A 25,977-nucleotide genomic window follows, 5' to 3' on the forward strand; every position below is an offset into this window, starting at 1 on the left:
TGCATCCAGAGCTGATGAGGAACTGGGACAGGAATTTGTTAAGAACCAAGGTAATAGTCTCACCAGCTCTTTTTATCTGGGCCCATGTGGTCTCTTCTCTTTTTCTCTCTGCAACTGGCCTTCTCTGCTCTACTTGCATCTGGGCTAGCCCAGCCTCATGCTAACTTGCCTCCTCAGGGCAAGCACCAAGAGATGGACTAGAACTTCTTGCATATCTCAACTCTTAGCACAGGAGGGAACATGATAACGAAGTTTGGATCAGGAGTGCCCTCTGTGCTAGTTAGTCATGACCAGAGGTGGAGCGTCATGGAACTTTTTAGTTAGTAGACTCTGGGGACACAGACCCTTGGAGAAGAGGTGGGGGCAAGATAGGCAAAGTGACCACTGTGACATTTATAGGAGATTCCAAAGGATCCTGAGAAGGAGCAGCCAGCGTGTGAGAGGGAGCTGCAAACACACAGAATCTCAGAAACTAGGGAAGGAGGGAGTGACCAGTATGGTCAAATGTGCTGAGAGGGCAAGTGAGAGGAGGCATGAAAAGTGACCTGTGGATTCAGCACAGGGGGGTGATGGGCATCCTTGCGGAAGGCAGTTTCAGGGAGGGAAAGGGTGGGAGCCCAAGTGCAGTGGGGAGATGTATGAAGTTAGAAAGTGGAGGCAGGAGAGGCAGACAGCTGCTTTATGAAGTTTGGACTCAAAGGGGGACAAAGAGACAGTGTGGCCTCTGGAAGGAGATATGGCATCCACGGAGGGTTCGTTTGCTTGTGTTTGGTTTTTTTTTGAGATGGGAGATGGAGCTTGTTTAACTGGTGATGGGAGGGAGCTGGAAGAGGGGAAAAGGGCAGAAACCCAAGGGCGAAAGAAATGGTTGCTGGTGGGACAGGCTTGATGTAGAGCAACAGGGCCCATAAGAGGCCTGGCCCTTCTGCTGTGACCAGACGGAACCAGGGAACATGGCAGTAGACATGGACAGTAGTCAGCTATAGCTGCAGTTTTCTCAGTCTGCTGAGCATGGGGCTGGGACACAGATCAGAGATTTGGGGCAAGCAGGGGAGAAAGAATCAGTATTGGAGGAGCCTCAGCTTCTGTCTGAAGCCTTCTGGACTGGTCCAATCATCTCCTCACATGCATGCTGGGACATGGAAGCACACACATGGTATTTCCATGCATGGGCCTGGTGTGCACACACCTCAGAGCTCACACATGCACGTACATGTTCACATCAGCCCAACCTGCATACACCTGTGTACCTCTACCTGTATGTGCACACAAGTGTGGATGTATGTGTATGCTCACATGTTCACACTGTGGCCAGCCCCCTTCTCTATCCCCGTTTCTGAACAGCATGGATTTAGTTTTTATTGCTGTTTATTGAAACCTCCCATCAAAGAAAGGGGTGGGGGGCAAGAAGGAGAAGCTGTCTTTGTTAGAACTGAGCCAGGAGACTTCAGGGGAAGGGGGCTGAGACAATGGGGGAAAGTGGCCAGTGGGGAAGGACTGGAAAGAGGACTGTGAGGGCCCAGGTTGCGGGGAGGATGAGGGCAGGGGCGCGTGTGTGAAGGCCTGTAGCCGAAACTTAGAACTGGCCAGGGCTGGGCTGGGCTGGGAGCTCTGGCGGCGGTGGTGGTGTTGGCGATGCCTTCACCCAGCTCTCAGAAGGCTTTGTCCCAGGAGCCTGGACCCACCCACAGCCTCCCCCCAACTCCAAGGTGCCCCCAAAAGCCCAGAGGTGGGCAGAGCCCTAGCTAGGATCAGTCTCTGGAGGGCAGGGAAAGGGGGTTCTGTTATCCTCATCTGGGGTCCAGGCCCGGTTCACAAGGCTGCAGAGGGATCCTCTGGGATGCCTTTTCCACTTCTGGCTCCTGCTTTGGCTTCCTTGCCCGTGAGGACCTAGGAACAGACAGCTCAGGAAATTCCCTGGGCCCAGACCTGCTTCCCCAAGGAGGAGCACTGATGGCGCTGGAGGCAGAGGACTGACCAGATTTCCATGTCTTCCAGAGTCTCTGGCAAGGGCCGATTGAGGGTCTCAGGCAGGAAGAGGGCAGCGCTGCCTCCCAGGAGGGCGATGGTCCCATAGATGACATTGGGGATGAAGGGCTGCACGTCACCCGTGATTTTCACCAGCGGGGCTGTCATGCTTCCCACACGGGCCCACATGTTACTTAAGCCCATGCCTGTTTGCCTGGGAGGGTTCAGAGCAGAGATTGGCAGCTTCTGTATGGGGTTCTTAAAAGATGGCTCTGGGACCCCTGGGCAGGGGGCAGGAGGATGCCACAGTCCCATCTGACCCTGTGTCCTCTGGCTGGGCCCAACCCCAGGTCCAGCACCTACCGAATGACAGTGGGGTATAGTTCACTCGTGTAGAGGAAGAGGCAGCTGAAGGAGCTAGAGAGGCATCCCTTTCCAAACACAGCCAGTACTGTCCTCACGGTCTGCATGTCTGCAGAAGGAAGAAAATGTGCTGGGCCTTGCAGTTTGGGAGCACCGGAGTGTTCTTACTCCTCAGCAGGTCTTGTATCCCTTTTTTCTTTGGCTGCCGGGAAGCCCAGATCTAAACTTAAAGCTGAATAATAGCCCCTCTGCTGTTCCTAATGCTTTTCATGCTTGTGTCCTGCTGTGTTTGTGTTTTCCCCTGGCTCTGTTCCCTATTCCTATTTATATTTTGCTGTATATGTTCTTGTCCTAAAATACCTCAAATTCCTTTGGAAGGATATGGGTATATAAACAAAGAAACATCTGTATAAAATAAAAGTGGCTTTTCCAAGGTCATAGTGGAGTATGTCGTAGGGTCTTTCTTGAGCACTGAGCTCTGTTGTTTCCCCATCTGAGCTCGTCCTCTGCAGTAAGGTCACCCAGGACATGCCCAATCCCCAAGCGATTCCTCACACTATCCAGACACTACCATATTTTGCCCAGTCCAAGTCAGAGCTGGTAAAGAGCTTTGATGTCATCAAGCCCAATTGAATTATTTTCTAGATGAAAGACCTGAGCCCCAGAGAGTGCAGGGACTTCACAGTGAATTAGAGGCAGAGCCAGCAGACCTGGAGTCCCTGGCATCCCACGTTCCACCCTATGGCAGCCTCTTCCGGAAAGTTCCAGGGTTGCCCCAGCTTCTCACCTGAGGGCACAAAGATGAGAGCCAAGATGGCCCCTCCTGCCAGGAGCAGGGCAGCGGCCTCAGTGGTGTGCCGGCCCAGGTAGCTCATGGAGAGGATGGCAATGAACTTGGCTGGGATGTCAACCCCGCCGAAGATAATCTGGAGGACGTAGATGTTGACTCCAAATTCTTCCACACCCATAGCCAAACTGTAGTAGGCAAAACCGGTGGAAAACCTGAGGGGCAGAGAGGGACTGGTTAGCACCCGCCGCCAGGTGGGCACGTCTCACCCATACCGGCTGTTGGATCACCAACATGACGAATAGCTTCATCGTTTCGTGTCAGCTGCGACTGATGGGTAGGGGCTGCTCGAGTGCCATTTGAAGCTTCTGAGATTGTGTCTGGGCTCAGTGGGAAAGTGCTGGGATTGACTGGCCATGTCTGACATGGGCATGCCCTGGAGTGTGGTAGCAAAGGTGCCCGTAGTTGGCCCTAGAGAATGATCAGGACTGGAGGGAATCTTGGAGACCAAAGGAGGCAGTGAGTGATCTCCCCTGGCTGAGTAGCAGGTTCATATCCAGACGGGGACGGTGAAAGTCGAGCTGTGCACATGGGTTCCCCTCTCAGAATTGTAGGATCCCTTTTGAGAGATTCCTGGACAAACTGGATCCTATTCACAGAGAGATGGCCCGATAGAGAAGGACCTCAGAACCAGGTCACAGAAAGGGTTTTGAGGGAGCCACAGAATGTCAGACAGAAGAGGAAACTCAGGAGAAACATCATTTCTGTCTTCTAGTCTGCAGCTCAGAGGGCCAGCCTTGCTCTGTGGGGTTCCAGAGGGCATAGCTGGACCAGCTGGGGAAAGAGTGCGGGGAAATTTCCATGGCAGGGATGTGAGCTGGTGAAGGAGTCTGGAGCATTTGCCCTTTGGGTGGGGGTGGTGGTGGTGTGTGTGACTCCAGAGAGAAGCAGACCCCGATGGCTGGGCTTGGGTGTGGGGCACAGATGCGGCAGATTTCTGGGGTTGGGGCTGGGCTATGGTGGCTCAGGGGAGAGGATCCCTTGACTTCTCTTGCAGTTGCCTGAATCTTCAGGCAAGCCTGCTGGAGGCCTTGTTCATCACCCCTGCCTTGGCAGGGTGTGGGCAGGGAGGGAGTGGTGGGTTACCAGGCCAGGGAAAGACAGATGGTCATGCGGCGCAGGATGGGTATCCGGAACAGGTCGGCTGCACTGTACTTGGTCTTGGCCAAGGAGATCTCCTTCTGCAGGTTGAGTTTGAGCTCCTTGGGGCAGAGGAGCAGGAGGGGTGTCGTTAGTGACCAGCAGTGGGAAGGAAGAAAAGAGGGAGATGTAGGCCTGGCGCCTCTGTAACAACTCGCTGAGGGGCTCACACGCGATGTGGGCTGTGATCAGGGGAAACAGGCAAGGGAGGTACCAACCCCAGCGTGAGCACAGGGGACCTGCCTCCAGACCATAGTCCCTTGTGGCCCTACCTCTAGGCTGAGTTTTGCTCCCTCATCCTTCTTGCCATTGAAGGCAGCCACCCGCCGGAGGGTCTTCAGGGCCTTCGAGGACTTTCCAGACAGGACCATCCAGCGTATGGACTCTGGTACCCACCTGGGGGACAGAGTCCAGTCATAGTGGCTCCCTCCACTCTAGAACCCCTTTTGAGAGGCTGGGAGGTCATCAACAGCCAGGGACAAGGAGTAGGAGATTCAGAAACCGCAGCTGCCTTACTGCAGATTTCATGGAATTAAACTCAGCCAAGCTTTGCACCTGGGCTGCCCGCAGCCAGCGCAAATTCCAGAGTTCTGTTCTTCCCCTTCCAGACAAACCTTTCCTCTGTCCCCTACCTGCGACTCTTGTTATTGTTGGGTGTCTTCCTTAGCCAGGAGCCCCAGGCTCTAGCCCAAGGCAGGTGAGGCTGGGGAGGGGACGGCACGTTCGAGGATGGACAGTGGGAGCGTCCTGCCTGTCCACCTTCCCAGCCTTCCATGGGCTCCATTCCCAGTCTCTCTGATGAAGAAGGGGCAGGGCTGCGACCCCGGGGCAGCTAGGGGAGGGGGCTGGAGCTGAAAACGAGGGCTGTGGCCTAGGGAATGGGCCTGAGGACCCTTAAAATCTCCCTGCAAAGGACCAACTCTACTGGGAGGGTGATAGTTGGAGCATAGCATGGGGTCTCTGGATTGGCAAGTGGTGGTCACCTTCACTGTCCCTCATCCCTAGGCTGTCCTTTTGGAGCTAGTTCACCATGATCAGTCCCTGAGGGATATTAGGTGAGTAGAAGAGACGGAGGTGTGGGGAGAAAGGAGTAGTGTTTGCAGAAGTCTGGTCTGGGGTGGATTTGGCCCCAGCTGTCACCCAGGACCTGGCTCCTGCGAGGCCCTCAGGGAGTGGACATTGGTCACCTGGCCTCAGACCACTGTCCTAAGCTGAGGTGGTGGCTCCCTGGGCCCATCGCTATCTACCCTCCTGGCCTTGTGGTTTCTGTTTCTGCCCTGACAGTCTTCTGGGCCTGCTCACACCGAGATTCTCAGTGACTTCCTCCCAAACACCACGGCCAGGGCCTGGACTCCATCCTCCTCTCCCTGACAAGAGTGACAGCAAGGGCCTCCAGCTAGTGAGCCCTCCTGCGTACCAGGCCCAGGAAACTCTGAGTGATAGGCAATAGTATCTTCATTTTACCTAGACAAATCTTGAGGCTCAGAGTAGGCGAGAATTGCCCACAGTCCACAACAAAGGGGCCCGAGCTCTGATGACGACCTGCCCTTATTTTGCCTCCTGCCTCTGATGGCTCCTTCTCTGCTCCCATGCCAGGCTGCAGACATGCCCTGGGCCCTCTGGCCATCTCTCTTGCTTTCTCACCCCAGACTGCCCACCCCCTCTAGGAACTTCTATTCTCATTTCCATGCTGAGATCCTATCCCAGTTCTGCATCTTTTGGTGTAACTTTGGGGAACGGCTTCTCTTCTCTGAGCCTCAGTTTCCTCATCTATAAAATGGGGCAATAATGCCCCCTTCACACAGAGATGCCACAAGGACCAGAGACAACATAGGTCGATGCCCAGAACAGGGCCTTGCACATAGTAAATGCTCAATGAAAGGTCCAAGACTTCACTTCTTTTCCCGAGCTCCTTTGTGATTTCCTGTTCTTTGGCTCCAGCTCCCTTGTTGACTCGTTTCCTGTCTTTCAGTGCGGCCTCGCGTTTGGCATGTTGCTAACGAGCTCTCTGTCCACTCTGGGTCTCTGGCCCCTTCTGCGATTCTCCCAGGTTTCTAGGCTGGGACTCCTCTTTGGACTTCCCTTTCCTTTACACTTCAAATCCAGAAGTCCCTCAATTATTCCTTCAAAATGTCTCTTCAATTTGTCCCCTAGAATCCTCCTGCTCACAGAGTCACCTGCCTTCTGTCTCTCGTCCCCACCCAAGTGGGTCTGTCCTTCTGGACAATAATAACTTCACAAGTGAAAGCTTGGTCAGGCCTGCCGGCACCACGGACACCTTCAGTGGCTTCTATCTCACTCCATGTGAAGTTGAAGCCTCCCTGGTTTTCTGTGCTCTCCACAGCTTGGCCCTGTCCCATCCGTTTCACGTATCCCCCTTATCCAGCTGCAGGTAGCCCCCGATCGCCCCAGACACCTGCTCCCTCCTGCAGCGCGCCTTTGTTTGCGTATTTCTTCCCTGGAGTGCCCTTTCTTGACATTGGGATGGGACAGCCAGGGGACAGACAGACTTGGCTAGTCTGTCAGGCATGGGCTCCCCCTATTTGGCCCTGGTGGGCTGAAGGAGCCGGGTGAAGAGGAGGGGCCACATACCAGGATGACAGGAAGAAGATGAAGAAGGGAACAGACACGGTTAACTGTAGCCAGCGCCACTGGGGGATGGCGTAGGCCAGGCCGGGCAGAATGAACTGGCCAACGGTGTAGCAATACCCAATTGCCGTCGACGTGATGGCCCGCATCCGTGTGGGCACCCACTCCACATCTGCAGGAGGAGCCCAAGGACCAGGTTAGGGCCCTGCTAGGCCCCAGGCACCTTTCTGTGGAGGGGCACCAGCTTCTGCTTCCCCATGGCTACTTGACCTGATCCTGATCCTAAGGGCTCGTCATCCCCATTTCACAGATGCTGCAGCTGAGGCTCGAGGAGGTAGGACTCAAACCCAGGTCTGTCTACTCTGAAGCCCATGCTCTTGACCACTGCCTCTCCAGTGGCAAGTGCCTTCCCTTGTTTTGCCTTAATTTCCTCATCTGTAAAATGGGGATAATAGTCTCACTTACTGCTGTGTGGCCTGAATGAGATCTCATACCTAGCGGAGTGCCGGGCCAGGGTAAGTCCTCAGTACCGATTGCTGTTATTATTGTTATACTTGCTGTCATTTCAGAGGGGGCTCTGGGGTCCTGAGAGGGGCAGCACCTTGACCAAGGTCACAGGGAGCCCGTGGTGGAGCCCAGGTCCCACTTTTTTGGGGGGCTTCTGGCTGGTGCTCCCCAAAGCTCTGCTCCCTGCCCCTTGCCCCCGCTGTGGCTCACTTAAGATGACTGTGCTCAGAGTGATGCCTGAGATCCCGAAGCCACACAGGAAACGGAAGACTATGTAGACGGTCAGGGTGGGGCTGAAGGCTGTACTGGAGCCGCCGACTGCCAGCAGTAGGTAGCTGCCGGACAGGATGATCTTGCGGCCAAACCTGCAGCTCAAAGAGAGGAAGGGCCAGGTTAGCCACCGTGTGCCTGCCAAGATGAGTGACTCTGCAGGCTTGGGGGCAAAGGGCTGGACCCGACCCCCCCCTCCCTCCCAAAGGATCAAGCAGGTCATATAACTCCCTCCCCAGACAGAGCCTTGCTGTTAATTGCTATTTTTCAACAAGTTTGCAATTAGAGGTTTGAGTTAATGACTGATCTCCTTCACCTCCACCCCCAGCTTAGCTGACTGAGCAGGGGTCAAAGGAGCACCCATCTCTAAGCAGCCCATCTGCCCTGTCTCCACTGCTACATAGCCACTACGCTGTGTCCCAAAACCTGAGGCTTTCCCCCCTGGGTCTGGGGAGGTTGGGAGACTCAAGTTGTAAGGGCTTTGCAGCAAAGGGAAGGCTGTGGCCCAGAAAGGGAATGGGACTTGCCTAAGGCCACACAGCAAGAGTCATCCCTCCCATCTCCCCAGCTCTTTGCCTCTTTGGGGTGCATGGGTGGAGCAGAGTGGGGAGTGGGTGTCTTCACGGGTTGCACCCCCTTGTCTCACCTGTCAGACAGGTCTCCCAGCACGAGCCCTCCAATCAGTATGCCCGCCATGAAGACAGACTGGGCCATCTCCTTCAGTTTGTTGGATTTGCACACCAAGTCCCACTGCACAAGAGAAAGGTAGGGCCACCTGGCTCAGTGCAGACCAGCCCCCTCGGCCATGCACAGCTGGTGCCCTCACACATGCTGGCTCTCTCCCCCAGCACCCTGACTTGGCTCCCTGAACCTGGCCCATGCCTCCCTCGTACCAGTTACTCTTTCAGCCTGGCTGGGGGCTCCATAGGTCCCTGACCCCCAGTTGTGTTATGACAGCATCCCTCAAGCATGTGAGGCTGACAGTCTCTTCAGCTGCCACATCCAGATCTGTCCTCAATCTCCTCCCTCATCCCCTCCAAGTATGCCTGTGTCCCTGTGTGCTGTGATTTGAATGTTCCCCAAGCTTATGTTGGAACTTAACTCCCAATATGGTGTTTGAAAGGTGGGACCATTAAAAGGTGATTGGATCGTGAGGACTGTGCCCTTGTGAATGGATTAATTCATTCATGAAGTAATGGATTAATGGCTTAATGGGTTTATCAGGGAGTAGGCTGGGGGCTTTATAAGGAGAGTAAGTGAGCAGTAAAAATACTGATGCTGTTCTCACCATGTGATTGCCTGCATCACCAGGGGACTGGGTAGAAAGTTCCCACCAAGAAGGCCCTCACCACATGTGCCCCCTCAACCTTGGATCTCCCAACCTCCAAAGCTGTAGGAAATAAATTTTATTTCTCTATAAGTTATCCAGTTTCAGGTGTTCTGTTCTGAGCATCAGAAGATGGATTGATACACTGTGGCCTTTCCTTCCCTCCCCTCCTCTCCTGCAGCCAAGGCCAGTCCCTCCGCCTGCACCATGACTCACCCTCTCTCCTCCACAGGGACATCCCTCCATTTGCTGCCTTCTCTCTGCTGAGCCCTTGAAGCTTCCCCAGGGATCGTCCTGGATCCTCCCCTAGCCACCTTCCCAGGCAATGCCATCTGTTCCTATGGCTTTGATCACTGTATTATGCTGAAGACTCCAAATCCGTATCTCCAGCCCAACCTCCTCTTCTGGCTTCCAGACCGGTAGATTCAAGCTGCCTACTTGGGAACTCCATCCAGATGATGCCACGTGAGCATCTCAGACTCAATGGGACCTGTCACCCCACTCTTCGCAAAGTCCCAATCTCATTGACTGATGACTCTCTCTTTTTAAAATTTTAATTAAAAAAAAATCTATACTATTGCTTTTTTTGTTTTTGGTGGCTGGCCTATAATGGTCAAAATTTATATTATTTCTAATTGACAAATTTTTTTTTAGTTTAAAATTTTTATTTATTTTTAGCATATTCATTCTTACAAATTGTGGTATTGCTTTATGCCCTTTGCTCTCATTGACAAATTATCATCGTATTACATGTGGGGAGAACAAGGTGATGTTTTGATATATGTATACGATGTGGAGTGATTAAATCAAACTAATATATCGATCACCTCACTTACTTGGCATTTTTTGTGGTGATACATTTGAAATGTACTCTTTTAGTTCACTTGAAACGTACAACATAACTATTGACTATAGTCACCCTGTTGTGCAATAGATCTCAAAACTTTACTGGCCTGTCTAGCTGACGCTTTGTACCCTTTGACCAGTATGTCCCCATCCCCGTGCTCCACGCCTCCCCCCACCTCCCCTCGCCTCTGATAACCACCGTTCTACTCTCTACTTCCATGAAATTCAACTTTTTAAAGATTCTACGTAAAGTGATACCGTGCTGCTAACCTTCTCTTGACGCCTCCTGCTCTCTCCCACTCCACAATCACTCAGTCCTCAAGTTTCTTACCTTTTAATATTTTGTGAGTCTGGATTCTTTTATTGCCATGACTGTTGCTTTAGTGTAGGCCTCATCTCTTTGCTCTTAGATTAATAATGACAGTTGATACTTATTGAGGGTTTTCTAGGTACCAGGCACTGTCCTAAGTTCTTTTCATGTTTCAACTTCTCTAATCCTCACAACAACCTTATTATGTAGGTGCTAACATCATTCCCATTTTACAGATGAGGAAACTGAGGCCCAGAGAGGATTACTGGGACAACCTTCGGACAGTCTCCTGACCTTCATTCTCCTCCCCTCCTATCCATTCTCTCCCTGATAACCTGGCTGGCTTTCTGAAACACCACTCCCATCAGGTTCCTGTCTTGCCTAAATCACTCGCTGGCTTCCTTCTGCCCTTTGGGTAAAGATAAAGCTCTGTTAATGCAGATTTATAAGGCCCTCCATGCTCTGGCCCCTGCCTACCTGTCTGGTCTAATCTCCTGCTAATCTCCAACATGCACTCTTTGCTCCAGCCATCCTGAATTACTTGTGTAATGAAGTGGAGAATTTTATTCACTAGAAATGCCTCCCAAGAATGTTTTATTTTTGTATTTTATTTTTTTGTGGCTAGCTACAGGGATCAAACCCTGGAACTTGGTGTTATCAGCAACCAACTGAGCTAACCGGTCACTCCTCAAGAATGTTTTAGAAATAAAACATTCCAAAAAGAGAAAACCCCCACATCTCAGGGAACTTCTTTTCACTTTCCTCTGCTGGAAGTGAGGAAGGATGGGGGTGGATAAAGACTGCAGGCCCTCCAGCTGTCTCAGAGTGGCCCAGCCTGGCCAGCAGTCCTGGTGGTCCCTGCTAGCTGGGAAGGGGGCCTGCAGGACATGTGTGCAGGGAAAAGGATAAAGGAGGAGGTGCCTGATATGTAGCAGGCCTTCAACAGATACTTTAGGAATTGATGGGATGAAAGAACAGAAAGAACAGGGGGATGGAGAACCATAGAGGTTAGAGATATGCTGATGTCTGAATGACAAGTCCACACTCCAAAAGCCATGTGGAGAATTGCAAGAATGCATTATGTCAGAACAGGCAGAGTCTGGGCTGGAAGAACTTCTATGGTAAATTGGCCACTGGAGGATTACCTTCCTTCAATGAAGTTTTGAAGCTCAGAAGGAGTGCTTCGTGGTTAAATATTTAAAATTCTAGGCTTCAGTTGCACCCTAAATTGCTCCTAGAGATTTCTGAAGCTCATCAGAACTGAGAAAAATGTGGCCATGGCTTCCCTGCAGATCAACACAAATAAATCTGTGGGGCTCCCCTCTGACACATGCAACTGTTATAGGTTGAATTGTGTCCCCCAAAAGAAACGTGGAAGTCCCATCTCCCAGTACCTCAGAAAGTGACCTCATTTGGAAATAGGGTTGTGGCAGATGTAATTAGCTAAGTTAAGATGTGGTCCTACTGAAGTAGGGGGGGGCCGTTAATCCATTCTGACCAGTGTCCTTGTACGAAGAGAAGAGAGATGCACACAGGAAGATCAGCATGTTAGGATGGAGGCAGAGCGTGGTGTTGATAACACCAATTCAGATCCCTGCACCGGCCAGGCCCCCGCCCCTCCAAAAAGGTTGGAAGCAGAGGTTGAAATGCTTCATCTACAAGCCAAGGAATGCCAACATTTCTGGCAAGCACCAGAAGCTGGAGAGGCAGGAGGGATTCTTCCCAAGAGCCTTTGGAGAGAGCATGCTCACACCTTAGTTTTGGATTTCTAGCCTCCAGATCTGTGAGACAATAAAATCTCTGTTGTTTTAAGCCCCCAATTTGTGGCATTTTGCTATGGCAGCCCTAGGAAGCTAAAATTCTGCATGATTCCTGTATGTTTGAAGTATCTGCCGGCCTGATAGGTGGTGATGGGGAGGGGATTGGGAATAGAAGATCATGGCAAGCAGGGAACCAGGTGTAGAGGGAATGGGAGAGATTTTTAAAGGCATCCTGAAAGTTTTGGGAGTGAGGAAGATATTTAGAGGGAATTTTGGCATGCTTTCTGTGTAATTTGCTGTGCAAAGTCCCTAAGAAGGCCCCATTGAGAAAATTTATAGCAGAAGCCTTGATTATTCTTCAAGGCGTTGGCTGTCATTGCATTTCCTTTGAGCGTGGTCTATGCACAGGCTGGGCCACGTGGAGCCCTTGGATTTAGTTGGGTTACACCAGTAATTCTATGAAGGCTTCGTGCTCTTGTGCTCCTGTTTGCTTTTGCACTTGTTATGCTCCCCTTATTCTAGTAATGTTGCCAGTCCTTCAAAACTCATGTCAAGATCACCTTTTCTGTGAGTTTGAACCTGTTCCTGATAGGAGAAATACATTCTGGTGTGGGTGACTGTAGTTAACAGGTATCGTATTGTGTAGTTCAAAATAACTGATAGAGAGGACTCTGAATGTTCTCACCAGGAAATGATAGAAGTCTGAGGTGGTAAATATGCTAAATGCCCTTTTTTGATCATGACGTGATGTGTGCATGTATGGAAACACCACACTGTACCCCATAAATATGTATGATTATTATGTGTCAATTAAAAATAAAACTTAAAAAAAATCTTTTCTGAGTGCCGGGAACTTTTTCCCTGGGTGCCTGGCACAAGCACTTCCAGACTCCCAGTGGAGGTAAAGGTGTCCCTCATTTCTCCTTCCACTCCCAGCAGCCCATTCTCACCTCTAGGAGGCACACATGACACAGCAATTTAACTGCTTATTTACTTGTTTTCCTCTCCTGGATTCTGTAACCTCACCAAGGACAGAGGACACCTCCTTTGACTTTTTATCCCTAGTAGCTAGCAGAATAGTTGCTGCATAGTAAATGTTAATGTTTGTCCAACACATAACTAATGAGTAAACAGGGCAGGAGTTATTATATGTATTTACTGATAAGGCCCAGAGAGGGGAAGGTGACTTGCTGGCTGGAAGGAGCCAGTCACTCAGCTTCCCCATTAGCATGGCCTTGGCTGATCTTTCCCATCAATGTTTGGCAACTCCACATAGCGTTCCTGCTCCTGATTTCCTAGTCCCATGTTCTCGGCCTTCTTTTTCCTTTCTTGGAGTGTAACTGAGCACCAGGGGAATTGGGTTCTGGAAGGAAAGAACAGGAAACTCACTGTCATGTCTTCCTGTGTGGGTTGATATACCAGGAAGGTGGCAGGGAGGAAAGACCAGGGCTGCCATGCTCAGGAGGAAGCTTTGCAAGTCATGCCATAACAACCTCATGGAGGTTCGGAGGGTAAGTGACTTGCCCAAGCATAGCATTGTCCATTTTAAGGCAGAGACTCAAACTCTAGTCTGCTGAACCCCAGCTGGTACTCTTGGCCACAGTTCCCTGATGCCTCACTGGTGAGCCCTGGGCTGCCAGAGGAAGGAAACTGTTGCTGTGAGACACTGTAAGACAATGCAGCCCAGGATGGGCTGGAATTGTATGTAGTAGGGGATGCAGTCAAGGTCAGAGCCAAGTGGGCTGGTCTGATAGTGGGTCCAAAGTGTGAGGTGAGGACAGGCTTAGGAGCTGAGGCTGCAGCAAGAAGAGAGGCCAAGAGGCCCCTGGAAAGGTCAGGCAGAAGATGGGCAATAGAAGGTCAGGGCAAGCCATTTGTGACTAAGGCCATGATCAGCTGGATGGGGTCCTGCTCCATGTGTTGGGGGAGCTGACTCTGCTAGAGGACCACACGAATGGTTCCTACCCCATAGTAAGGACAAGGAAACAGCTTGCCTTAACTTGGAGGCCTTTGGAGCCAGGTCAGACCTTGGGGAGCATCACTGTTTCCCCTGTGCTTTCCCAGACCCCTGATGGAACTTGTGCTGGGGCACAAGGGCCAGAGAGGATGAGCAAGGAATCTTGGGGAGAGGCAAAAGGACATGAGTCTCCATCCCTGCCACTTAGGAGCTGTGTTCCTGGGCCAGTTATCTGACCTCTCCGTGGCTTGGTCTCCTCTTATCTGGAGGTATCTAGTACCTGATTCTCAGGATTATAAATGATGTAAGGAATGAAAAGCACCCAGAACATACCTGGCAAACATTGGACACTGGATTCATGATGCTCTATTATTATTGTCACGTATCATCGTAAGGCCTATGCTCACAGGGACATGTGGTATAGTGAAGAGGACATGGAGTCTGGAGTCAGGACTTCTTGACCCACCACCATGTCTGGGAAGGCCACCTTCTGGATCTGAGCCCCATGTATTCCTCTGTGAAATGGGGATGACAGTGCCTGATTCAGAGAAGGGGTGCAAAGCACCAGCTGGGGGTCTTGCATACAGCAGGTGCTTACCCAGTGAGTTCCTGACCCTGGAGAGCCCACAGGATGGCCCTAGAACCCTCCTGTGTGCATGTTTGGGGCTCTCTAAGGGCCAGGCTGGCCAGAAAAGTGGCTGAGTGGGGCTGTCAAGTCCTCGCCCAGGAGGCAGATTGGAGCAAGGAAGGACACAGTGGGAGGGGGTGCCCTGAGCAGGGCTGAGGATGGGCAAGTGAGATTTGAAGGAGGCTGGGAGCTGGAGACAAGAGTCAGACAGGTGGTTTGGGAGCTGGGCAGCCTGGGAGTTTGAGAATGAAGATGAAAGAAGGTCAGAGGTGCTGGCCAGAGACTTGGCAGGGGACGTGCTGGGCAGGCTCTCTGCTTCTCCAGCAGCTGACTCAGGGCCTCCAGGGACTTCTGGGGGGCAGGGATGGGCTTCTTGTGGCCCTGGGGACAGGATAGGAAGGCTCAAGGTACAGAGAGGAATTCTCGGGGCCAAGGCCCCAGAGGCCCACAGGGCTGAGGTGCAGGGGTTGGGGCTCTGGGCTTCCCTCCTCTCCAGGGAACCCAGGGCCCAGAATCTGTGCTCCCAAGCTTTTCAGGCTTCAAAGAAAGGCCTTTGTTTCCTCTGAATGTCCTAATAAAGCTCCTGAAAAATCCTGACCTTGTCTGTGCTGCACCAAGAGAAAGGAATTTGTGGTCACCCCTGCCAGGAAAGCTTAGGGGACCAGAAAGGGGAGGGAGACTGCCTCCGCTCCTCCCAGACCCTGTGCTGGGCTCGCCCACTCCACCTGCCCTGCCCTCCCTCATGCCCCCTCCATGAGGGAAGTGCCTTATTATCCCCATTCTGCAGCTGAGGGGACTGAAGCAGGAGAGCAGAGGTGACTCACCAGGTCAAGGATTGAGGGATGGTTGGGGTGGAGCAGGGATCTGAGCAGGGGAGGAGGGCTAGGGGAGCCCATGGACGGAGGCAAAGTCTTGGGGTCTGGGTGAGCCAGGACGAGCTGTGACAGCTGACTCCCCTTTTTACTGGGGATCCCCTACTCTCCTGGTAGGAAGAGTAGGCTAACTAGAGGGTTAGCCTCTAGTTCTCAGACATCCTATTAACAACAGCAACCACAGCTACAACCTCAGCCACGACAACCATAGCCACAGTGCAACTCACGTGAACTGAGCGCTTTCTAAGTGCCGGGGCCCTCTGCTGAGTGCTGTCCTTGCACTGTCTCCTTTAATCCTCACCCTGGCTTTCTTGTTTCTGTTTACGGATGAGGAAACTGAGAATTCTGGGGTTGTGACATCCCTGGTAATTGGCAGAGTCAGGATGTTCACCCTGGCTGCCTGACTCTAGTTCATGATCCCACACTGTCTGGGAGACAGCCCCTTGCCTCTATTAACCCAGGTCACCTGGACCCAGCTCACTCCTGGCCAAAATACTCCAACCTTCCTCATTACCACTCTCCCCACCCAGAGCCAGCACGTCCAATCCCCTGCCTCCATGCTAGAGAGCCATCCCTAGGTAAGTCCAAACACTGAACCACCTCTATGCGAGGGGCCAGAGCCCCACTCCACCCCACCCCAAGCAGATGGAGCCTGGACTTGGCATGGCTGAGCCATGGAAAAGGCAGAGGGCTCTGCCCTTGCCGTGCGGGCACCAGCGGCTGACTGGGTCGGCCATTAAGCCTTCAATGGCTGGGCAGGGACCTCTCCTAAGGATCTCAGGGAGCTGAGCATCCTCAGGGAGCCAGAGCCTGGTGCAGACCTGAGCCAGACCTGACCCAGAGAAGGGTGTGGTACACCGAGGGCTGGTGACCCCCCGTGTCTTTTTGGGATGTAGATTCACACTGTCCCAACTGCTGGAATGGCGACTGGGGACTCAACTGGCACAGACGTGAACTGACGCTTGACTGGGTTCAGGGCCCACAACCTCTGCTCTCATCTAGACCCCCTGGAGCCCACCCAAGGGGTATCCTGTAAAGGAATCACTTCCTAGAAGTCAGCAGTGTCTGTGTCCCTCCCGGGGCTCTGAGGGGCATGTCCTTCATTCAGCGTTGACTGAGAACCTGCTATGCAGCTGGCCTGTGACGACAGAGATGCATGGGAGAGACACTGTCCCTGCCCCAGAGGAGCTACTGCAAGAGGGCAGGCAGAAGTGTGCACATGGCAGGGCAGCCCACCACCCTCCTTCGGGCTGCAGGGTGCGCGGTCAGTCTCACGGGTTGTGGATCGGGGTTTTGCATTCTTAAGGAGCGTGGGCTCGGAGCCTGACTACTGGGTTTGCCCCCCAGCACCATTTACAAAATGTGGTGCCTTGGGCCAGACCCTCAGTCTCATCTGTGAAAATGGAATAATAAAGGTGCTACCCTTAGAGGACTGCAGTGGGGATTAAATGAGTTCACATGCGCAAAGCATCTAGAGCCATCTGGCACAGGGTGAGCACGCAGCAAATGTTAGTGATGGTTGTTATTTAATTGTTCCCTGTAGGATTTTTGTTTCTTTGGCTAGGTTCTGTATTTTTGGAGGATATGGATGATGGCTTTTACTCCTTTTCTTTATCTTACCAGGGACCAGATGCATAGCGAGTCACTCATACATGTGGAAACATCCTTACGGGTAATGAGGCATCTTCAACTTCCTCCCTGTCCTTAACTCCTAATATCCATTCAATTACCAGGTCCCATAGATTCTAACTCCCTAACATCTCTGGTATCTATTTCGACCATCCCTTCTATCTGTCATCTCTGGCCTGGATCCTTGTGCAACTTGCTAATGGGTCTCCCTGCTGCTAGACTAAAACTTTCCACCCTGCAGTCAGGATGATGATCCTTAGAAGGTGATCTGAGAGCGCCACTGTCCTGCTAAACACCACCACATTCGATGGCTCCCCTTTGCCCCTGGAACACAGGCCACATTTTTGCCTCAGCATCCAGGCCAGGCCCTCTTGCTGTCCTCTCCAGCCCCGCCTCTGATGGCCTCCATGCCCTCCTGGGTGCCCATCCAGCCTTCCCCTGGCACTTGCAATTCTGACTTTTTTGCTCTCTTCACGCTTCAGTGATTTTACATTCCCCCCATGCCCTGTTCCTTTTGCCTGGGGTGCATGTACCCACTGCAACCTGCTCCCTGACTCTAACCTCACCTTCACACTCAGTGCAGCCATCGCTGACTCCAGCAAGCCCTCCTTTGGGCTCCCAGCACGCTCCAAGTTTATAAAGTGCATCTTCATTCATTCATTCCACAGACCACCTCCTCTGTGCTACGCTCTATCCTAGGTGCTGGGAGACAGTGGTGAACAAAGACACTGGGCTTGATGCTGGGGACCAAAAGAGAGTATGACAGGGAGGAGATATAGTCTACAGGATACGACAGCAGGGAGTGTTGTGGTTAGAAGCACAGCTCTGGAGACAGGTGTCTGTGTTCAGATCCCAAATCTGCCACTTAACTAGCGGTGCGACCTTGAAGAAGCTGCTTAACCTCTCTGTGCTTCAATTTCCCCATCTGAAAAATGGGATTATAATACTAACTACCTTATAGTGCTGTCAGGAATGTTAAGGTGTTCATATTTGTAAAGCACTTAGCACAGCGCCTGGCACATAGTAAGTGCTTTATGTATAAATAAATATTTGTTAAACAAATGAATAACAATCATATAGACTCTGCACATAGATAGTCCTGGATTTAAATCCTACCTCTGCTAGGTTTTAGCCATATGTAATTCTGGTAAAGTCACAGAACCAGGATGAGCCTCAGTTTCCTCATCTGTCAACTGCAGATAATGACACTTCCCTCAAAGAGACTGCATCTCCTGGGATCCCGCACATGCAGGGTGCTTAGCGCAGGACTGGCACCGGGTAAGGGCTTTGCAACACAGCTCTTCTAATAAGGCAAACACCCTCGAGGGGCTTACGGTCCTGAGGGGGAATAAAAACATTGGCCTCGGCTCACTGTCGGATGCCACCTCCTCCACAAAGCCTCCTCCACGTCCTGTGGTTTTTCAGTCTTTTGAACTCCCATGAACATTGATCCGGCTGTACCTCTTATGGGCTTTAGCTTTAAATTCCTTTTCTGTAACTGACCAGTTGAGTGGCACTGAACAATCACTTCCCTTCCCTGAGTCTTATCTTTTTTGTTTTTTCTTTTGATCTGTAAAGGGAGATAGAAATCACCTTTAACAGAGCAACATGGTTGGAATCAAATGAGACAATGTCTGCAAAGCACCAGAATGTGCCTGGCACATGTTTGGCTCTTCAGCCTGTCATGGTCTCCTGCCTGGCCTGTCAGTTCACTGAGCAGTCTGATTTAACTCTGTGATTCCCAGAGATGGCAAGTGAAAGAGCCAGTGCGTCAATGACAAGATGAATGGACGGGAAGTGAACCCATGAGGGACGGGAGCAGGTGAGACGTTTCCTGGCCTGCTTGGGATTGTTTAAATCCTCCACTCCACAGAGTCTTTCTTCCACATACCCTCCCACCGTAGGGCCTTTGCACAAGATGGCATTTTCTTCCCTTCCCTCGTTGCCTGGTTAACCCTTGCCCGACATTCATATCTCGGTTCCAGGGTCACTTGCTCCAATGCCCACCCCTCCTGACCCCACACCCAGCCCAGAGGTAGGTCATAGTCTAAGGTCACAGCATGAAGTTGAAGTTGTAATTTTACACTTCTTTGTATGGCACTTTCATTAACCGGCACTGCCCCCACTAGGCTGTAGACCCCACTGGAGCAGGGATGGTGCATTTTTGTATCCTCAGAGCTTAGCGCTGTGCCTATCCCAGAACAGGCCCTCACAAACTGTTGCAGAAATGCTTGAACTCTGAGTGTGAAGAAATCACACTCTTGGTTGGTGCATTTGCACCCATATCCTTCCTCTCTGCCTGCCCAGAGCCTGTCCTCAGATCCTAGGAGACCAGGCTCCTCTCCTGTCCTTAAGTGGTGCTGGGTGTGTGGTGGTGCCTGCACTAGGTGGGGAGAAGGGTTGCCGGGCATACCTCTGTCACAATGGTGCTCCTGGTGATGTTGTAGACCCAGCCATCCAGGCATGGCTCGGTGGCCCCCTGGGTGTCATTGGGCAGGCTGGTGTTGGGCGGATGTACAAAACGGAGGCACCTCTTGGGCTTCCCACTTGGGTCCATGGGAAGCACCCAGGGCCCTGCAGAGGCGTTGGAGGGTGGGCGACAATGGTGGGCAGGGGTGGTGGCTGTGAAGATCTGCAGCAGGTTGTGGTTGGCTACGCAGAGGACGGGGAGGCCTAGCATGGCCACGTGCAGGAACTGGAATGGTCCCATGCTGCCCACACGGTCCAGGATCTCGGAGAAGGTCATGGTGTCGGGTAAGACGAGCCAGAGCTGTGGGCAAGGCACCAGGCCAGGGAGAGGTATGTGCATACATGTAACACATGGGCCTATGGACGGTGTAGAACTACATGTGGGAGATTGTGTCCAGGTGGATGTATAAGCACAAGTGTGTGGAGCAGTGTATGTATATATGCATAAAGATGTGGGGGTGGAGTTGTGTGTACCCACAGAGTCACCTGTGTACATGCTAGGATGTACCCAGCTTCATGGAGAGATATGGGATCACAGGTGGGTAGACACAGAGGTGTCTATAAGTATGTGCACACTTAGGCACAGCTGTGTGAGCTCGGGTGTGTGGCTGTGGGTATAGGTATGTGCTCAGCTAATCTGGTCATGCGTGCAGCAGGCAGTGCAGCTACATAGCAGGGACTGAGGGGCCCAGTCCTGGATGTTGGCTATACAGGTCAGAGGGTGATGGTGGGTGGGAGACACCCCTGATTGCTCTGGGCAGAAACACAGGGTTAGCAGAGCTCAGTCTGCCTGCTGGGAAGGGCGTCCCCAAGCCCAGGGCCTCCCGGCTTTTGGCTGTTCCCTGAGGCTGGGTCCCCTATGCTGGGATGTCAGAAAGGGCCCACGCAGGTCCCAGAAGGCATTAGGGGCCTGGCCAGTTGCATCAGGGAAGCAGGGCCTGGCCTTAGGCACTTCTTGGGGGTTCCTGGGTACCTGGACTTGGGGGCCCTCCATCCCTCCTCACCTGGTGGCTGGGTCTGGCTCCAGTGGGTCTGTTGGTCAGTGAAGCAGAGTCCCCTGCTCTGTCCCAGGGTCCGGCAGCAGCTGTAGTTGGGCAGCTCAGCTCCAACAAGCTGTGTTTGTCCTTTCCCCAGGGGGGCTTATATAAGGCATAAGCTGTTTCTCGGGCTAATGTTTGACTTTCTTTTGAGGATTAACATCACTGGCAGGGAGAATGCTGTGGACCCACCAAGCTCAGCTCTCCTCAAAAGGCTGCCTCAGCGAAGGCCAGCGGGGGTGCAGGGGGGCATGGCTGAGCCCAGTGGGGCTGCTGGCTGGACAGACGGACAGGCAGCCCGGGCAGGCTCACCTGAGGGAGGGTCTGGGAGGGGGACTGGTCCGACACCTGAGGGTCTGGGGTCCCTCTGAGCTGATGTTCTGGGTCTTCAGCTGAGAATAGCCGATGGGACAGGTGCTACCTCCCAGGGACAGACAACGCTCCCCACCATCCCACCTCCCCCTGCCTGCTGCCTCATGCATATGGGCATGGGGATTTGCCTCCCAGCGCACATCCAGACAGAAAATGTCACCTGCATCTGTCCCTGAGGACACAGGGCTGTCATTCCCTGGGCCTCAGGGGCAGCCAGGGCCTCCCCTGTCCAAGTCTCCAATGCAGGTGAACTGTCCCTTCCATCTGCCCTCAAGGGACAGGCCCCTCTTCTGATTAGCTCCTTCCTCCTGGGGACCAATCACAGTCCCCACTGTTTTGTTTTTTCTCTGAATAATCTTTTAATTATATAATAACGTGTTTCTTGCATCGAATGTAGGGAGTACAGACACGCCAAACAAACCAAAACAAAACATCCGGTCTCACCTGACAGCCAACCCCGTGAGTGCTCTGATATATGTTCTTGCAGCCCTTTCTTCGGCAGAGACTTCGGTCTAAGACCCCGTCTTCTAGCAGCCAGCATTAGGTTCATTTAAGCCTCAAAGAGCCCTGCTACTTTCCTAGCATTATCAATGAGGAAACTGAGGCAAAGAGAGGTGCAGTCACCTGCCTATGTTCCTCCAGCCAGGAAGTGGCAGGCCAGGGGTAGTGTGGCTCTAAGCCCTCTTCTGTCCCTTAGAGCCAACATTTCCTATGAGTTCTCCGGGGCACTGGGCTATATTTCCTCTCCCTTAGCAACACACCTGGACTGGTCTTCGGCATCGTTCCTGCCTACTACCTCCAGGGACTCCTAGCCCATCCCACCTGCTCTGGGCTATGGGGAGACCTTCTTAGGGCTCCCCTTCTTGTTTGGGGAGCTGCTTCCCATTCTCCTCCCGGGCCCCCTTCTCCACCAGTACAGCATCCAAGCTCCCAGGGCTCTGCCGAGCTCCTCCCCTCTGCCCCCTCCAGCTCTTCCCCCCAGGGCAGGACAGGGTCAGCTTGTCAACCCTCATCCAGCCCCTCCTCTCCCTTCCCACCTGGGCCCAGCAGTTACTGACGTCCTCAGAGTGGCCTGAGGCAGGGCGAGATCCGGAGTCATCAAAGGAAGATTAAATTATGCTCCAGAGCAGCCAAGGGGTTGTTTGAGGAAGGTTTTCGACTGTGGGGCTTGCAGCAAGCTGGGCGGCTGCTCCGAGCCCCCCTGTCCTGCACATTCGCCCTCTTGGAGATTTTCTGTTTCCTAATTGGCCTGAGTTATCCATCTGTTCCTATCCTAGTGGAATGTTGTTTAAAGGAGCCTGATGACTTCCCACTGAGGCTGCTGGAGTGGAGCCAGAGTAAACAGGTCCAAATGGCCCAGTCGGGCAGGTGCACAGGGGCCCCCAGCCCCCAATGGATGTGACTGGATTCACGGTATCTGAATTGAGGATATGGGGAATTGTGTGATGTACTTGTTATATGACCTTGGGCAAATCACCTCTCTCTGGGCCTCTTGTCTCTCTTCGTTAGTTAAGTGGCTTTTTAAAAAAGCAACAGAAGCCTTTTATTCAAAGGCTATATTCTGTTCATAGGATCCATGCATAAAGCAGACAATACAGAAGGTGCTCTGGGAGAAGAGGGGCAGCAAGAGGCCCCTCCATCCTCCTCCTCCCCCACCCCTCAGTTCATCCTAACCTTTGACATCCTTTGCTCCAGGCTGTTCCTGCCCGAGGTGTCTGCATGACATTAGGAGATCCATCACTTCTCACACGCTGCGATCCTCAGTTCAATACGTCAAGTTAATTTTCTTTAAAAAAGAGATGATGCAGTGGGGAAATCTTACATGCTAAATGCATTTTTAATTTGGGATACGGAAATAGATTTTCTCTCTCTCTCCCTCCTTTCCTTCCTCAGTTCCTTCTCCACACTCCCCTCTCTTCCCTTCATCTTTTGTCTAAACTCTCCCAGAGTCTCTTTTAAGATGGAGTCTCCTCTGGGCTGGATTCAGTCAGTTGCCCTTGCTCTCTGCTGGGTCCCAGCAGCGACATGTGTTTGAATTGGGAGGGCCCATGAAATCATCTAACCCAATGTCCTCATCTTATCTACAGGAAACTGAGGTCCAGTGAGAAAAGAAACACGGGTTTGCTTCCCAGTTTTCCTGGCACGCGCTTACAGTACATGATCTTCCTAAATCTTAAATTCACTGAGGCTGTGACAAGTGAAAGAGGGGACTCTTATTCCTGAGAGCGGTAAGGGAGTCTAGGCATTCTGGACAATTACAGGAGGCCTCGATGGATTTTCCTGACCCACTCATCCATCCATCCATCCAATGTGTCTCACGGTCTTGTACGTCTGAGGCCACATGCTAGCAGCTATGGTACCCACCCTCCTCTCCAGTGTGCTTGTCAGCTCCAAAACGATTATGGCACAAAGGAGACCGACCTCAGTGTCACAGGAGATGAGGAGGTTTGAGGAACTGATCAGGGTGGGTTGCTCCTGGAGAAGGTGGCATTTACACCAGGCTTTGATGATTAGGGGAGGTCAATAAATAGAATTGGAGAGGGATCTGCAGACCCAGAGCATGTTGGGGAAACGGGAGGTAAAATGGATGAACTAGCTTGAGCAGAACTTCTCTGCCCACCCAGAGTGGTGACCTTGGTCTCAGAGATTGGGACATCTCTGGGATAGTCTCGGAAGGGCTGATGATCCCCTGGGCTTCTCTGTCCCCATGGGGGTGGGAAGGGGAAGCTCCTGAGGCTTGTTCACCTGACATGCCAGGAGCTGACTGGTGCTCAGTGGTAACTGAGCTCACTCTGTGCAGAGTCTGGGTCTCTCATCCCTCACAGAGGTTCCACTGGGCCACGTGAGCCCTCCAGGTGTCCCTGCTCCCTGCTGTCTACCTGCTCACCACCCTCTCAAGGGTCCAAGACTGAAGCTGTAGCATGCGTGGAGCCCTGTCCTGCTGTTCAGACTGTGGCGCAGGTGGGGATGGTGTTCAGTAAATTCCCAAGGGCCAGGAGCTCTTCTTCCCTGGTGGCCGAGTGGGGTCCTCTCAGCCCCTGACTTTTTCACTGGCTTACTAGGGACCCCACATTCAGCCCCTGTCTTTGGGCAGCTGCAACAGAATAGGAGGCCCGTGGGGGGTGGTTTCAGTCTGGACCTGGGCAAGGGGTTGTGCCTTGCCCTCGCCCCAATCCCTCCTCCCCCTCCACGGGCTGATTCTAAAATTTCCTTCATGGTAAGGAGGAAAGGGGATTCCACACAGCTGGATCTGAACCTTGACTCCGCTACTTGCTATCTGTGTGGCCTGGGGCAGGTGATATCACCTGTTCAAGACTCAGTTTCCTGGCCTGTAAAATGAGGATTAAAACCTACCTTACAAGATTGTTGGGATTTTAAATAAAGTACAGTACGTAAAGTCTGAACACAGCACCAAGCACGCAGGACTCAATGTGAGGGTGAGTCCTGAGGGAATAGGTCTTAGGAAGGCTGAACACTCCCAGAAGAAGAGAAGGAGGAGGAGATTGCTGGGAGGAGTGGGGACAGAAGGATCCCCTTTGGCTCCTGGGGCACAGGCCAGCAGGGCTTTGAGGTGAGTGGGTAGAGAACGCCCTGGCCCAGCCAATCCTGGCTGAGCCCATCATGTTGCCAGGCAGGCTGGTCCTGTTGTTACCTCAAGTGACAAATGGCAAGGACACAGGACCCCTCTGAGGCCCTGGACGACTAAGGGACTGTGCTCCCGCCGCTGGAAGCCGGCAGCCCCCGGCAAAGCTAAATGACTCTCAGGGGCAGCTCTGAAGGAATGGCGGGGAGAGTCGCCCCCTTCTGGTTCACAGGCGCAACTGCAGGTCTTTCTTCCGGATGGCGCGGCTGAGTTTGGGGCCTCCCGCCACCTGGGCGGAGCCCAGCACAGAGAAGGAATTTATGTGGATCCAGAAGCGCCCCCGCACACTGGACAACTGAGGTAAGAACCTGAGGGAGGGGACTCCAGGCTGATGCTCCTTAGCTCCAGGCTGATGGCAACAGATGCCACGGTCCCTATACCCCCAGCATGGCTTTCTGCTCATCAAATGCCTTGAACTGGAGTTGGCACGCTCAAATGCCCAGGGGTCCAGGCGACATGAATGAGTGAGGGGGCTCGGTGTCGGCAGCGGGGAGCAGCGGGTCCACGCAGAACTGCAGAGCGCATGTCCAGTCTGAAGCGGGCAGCGGCCGCTCAGCACCAGCTGGTGTTGCCATGGCGATATGCAGGCTTCGGGTTGCCAGATCTTCAGATATTTTAAAAATAGCTTGAAATCTGGACTTTTGTGTGAAAATTTCCAATGGTGTAGGCGACCCCTCCTCCCACCTTCTGGAATCCCTTTGTCTTTCTGCTTCTACCACCTATTGGGGCCACCAACTCCAGCAAGTGATTCCTTGTCGACTAAGGTAGGATTTCCTTGGATTTGTCCCCACGTTCCCTCCTTGCTGGCCTTCAGGAGTTTATTCATTCAGCAAACATTTATCCAGCACCTGCTCTGGGCTGGGCCTTGTGCAGAAACAGATACTGGAGATGGGAAGAAATGAAAAAGACACAGAGCATTGCTTTGGGGGTTCACAGACCCATGGAGGAAGAATGGGGGTGGGGACAGAAACCCATGGAGCCCACGCCAGATGTCAGGCACTCTGGGGACACCATCCCACATGCGTGCCCTCTGAGGTCTCGTATCAGCGCTGTGTGGTTTCCTCTCTGCAGTGCCAGCCCTGGCGAGGGTGGGACGGACGTGGCACTGTGCTGCGCCCACTTCCTCTCAGCATCTTCCTCTCTGTTTCCAAGGCCAGCTCCTTCTCAGCTCCTCGCATCTCCCCTCCTCAGAGAGGCCTTCCCAGACCATGCTTGCTGGAGTAGCTTCCTCTACACTGCCTTATGCTCTTCGCAGCATTTCTCATGGCCTGAGATCAAGTGCTAGCTTGTTATCCGTTCTCTCCCTGCTGCCTGGGAGGCCATGCAGGCGGGGCCTTCATGAAGGAGGACACATTTGCTGCTCTCTGGGCTCATGGTAGGAGCTCCGTGTGTCCATGTTCAGCAGATACACTTCAGGGACAAAACTCTAGACTGGAACTTTTC

At 52.7% G+C, this 25,977-nt stretch overlaps 1 protein-coding gene across 1 annotated transcript; it reads right to left on the reverse strand.

The window, feature by feature from the left end:
* Window positions 1-1,790: 1,790 nt before the first annotated feature.
* On the reverse strand, window positions 1,791-19,759 carry SLC22A8 (solute carrier family 22 member 8). Its single transcript, XM_063095157.1, has 10 exons — window positions 19,427-19,759; window positions 8,331-8,434; window positions 7,625-7,779; window positions 6,911-7,079; window positions 4,591-4,714; window positions 4,265-4,380; window positions 3,119-3,333; window positions 2,332-2,440; window positions 1,979-2,182; window positions 1,791-1,890 (listed from the first exon to the last, which is right to left on the reverse strand). The coding sequence occupies exons 1-10, from the start codon at window positions 19,757-19,759 to the stop codon at window positions 1,791-1,793; spliced, it is 1,629 nt and encodes a 542-aa protein (XP_062951227.1).
* Window positions 19,760-25,977: the final 6,218 nt, after the last annotated feature.

Source organism: Cynocephalus volans, chromosome 4 (genome assembly GCF_027409185.1).
Source record: "Cynocephalus volans isolate mCynVol1 chromosome 4, mCynVol1.pri, whole genome shotgun sequence".
In the NCBI taxonomy this organism is placed as follows: Eukaryota; Metazoa; Chordata; class Mammalia; order Dermoptera; family Cynocephalidae; genus Cynocephalus; species Cynocephalus volans.

Bases quoted from the DNA above. Each gene is read 5' to 3' on its own strand.
- SLC22A8 (XM_063095157.1), bottom strand. From the start codon at position 19,759: ATGACCTTCTCCGAGATCCTGGACCGTGTGGGCAGCATGGGACCATTC. The intron at 4,381-4,590 runs GTAGGGCCACAA...CTCTGCCCCAAG, and splicing joins GAGCAAAACTCAGCCTAGAG to GAGCTCAAACTCAACCTGCA. The intron at 1,891-1,978 runs GTCAGTCCTCTG...GTCTGTTCCTAG, and splicing joins CTGGAAGACATGGAAATCTG to GTCCTCACGGGCAAGGAAGC.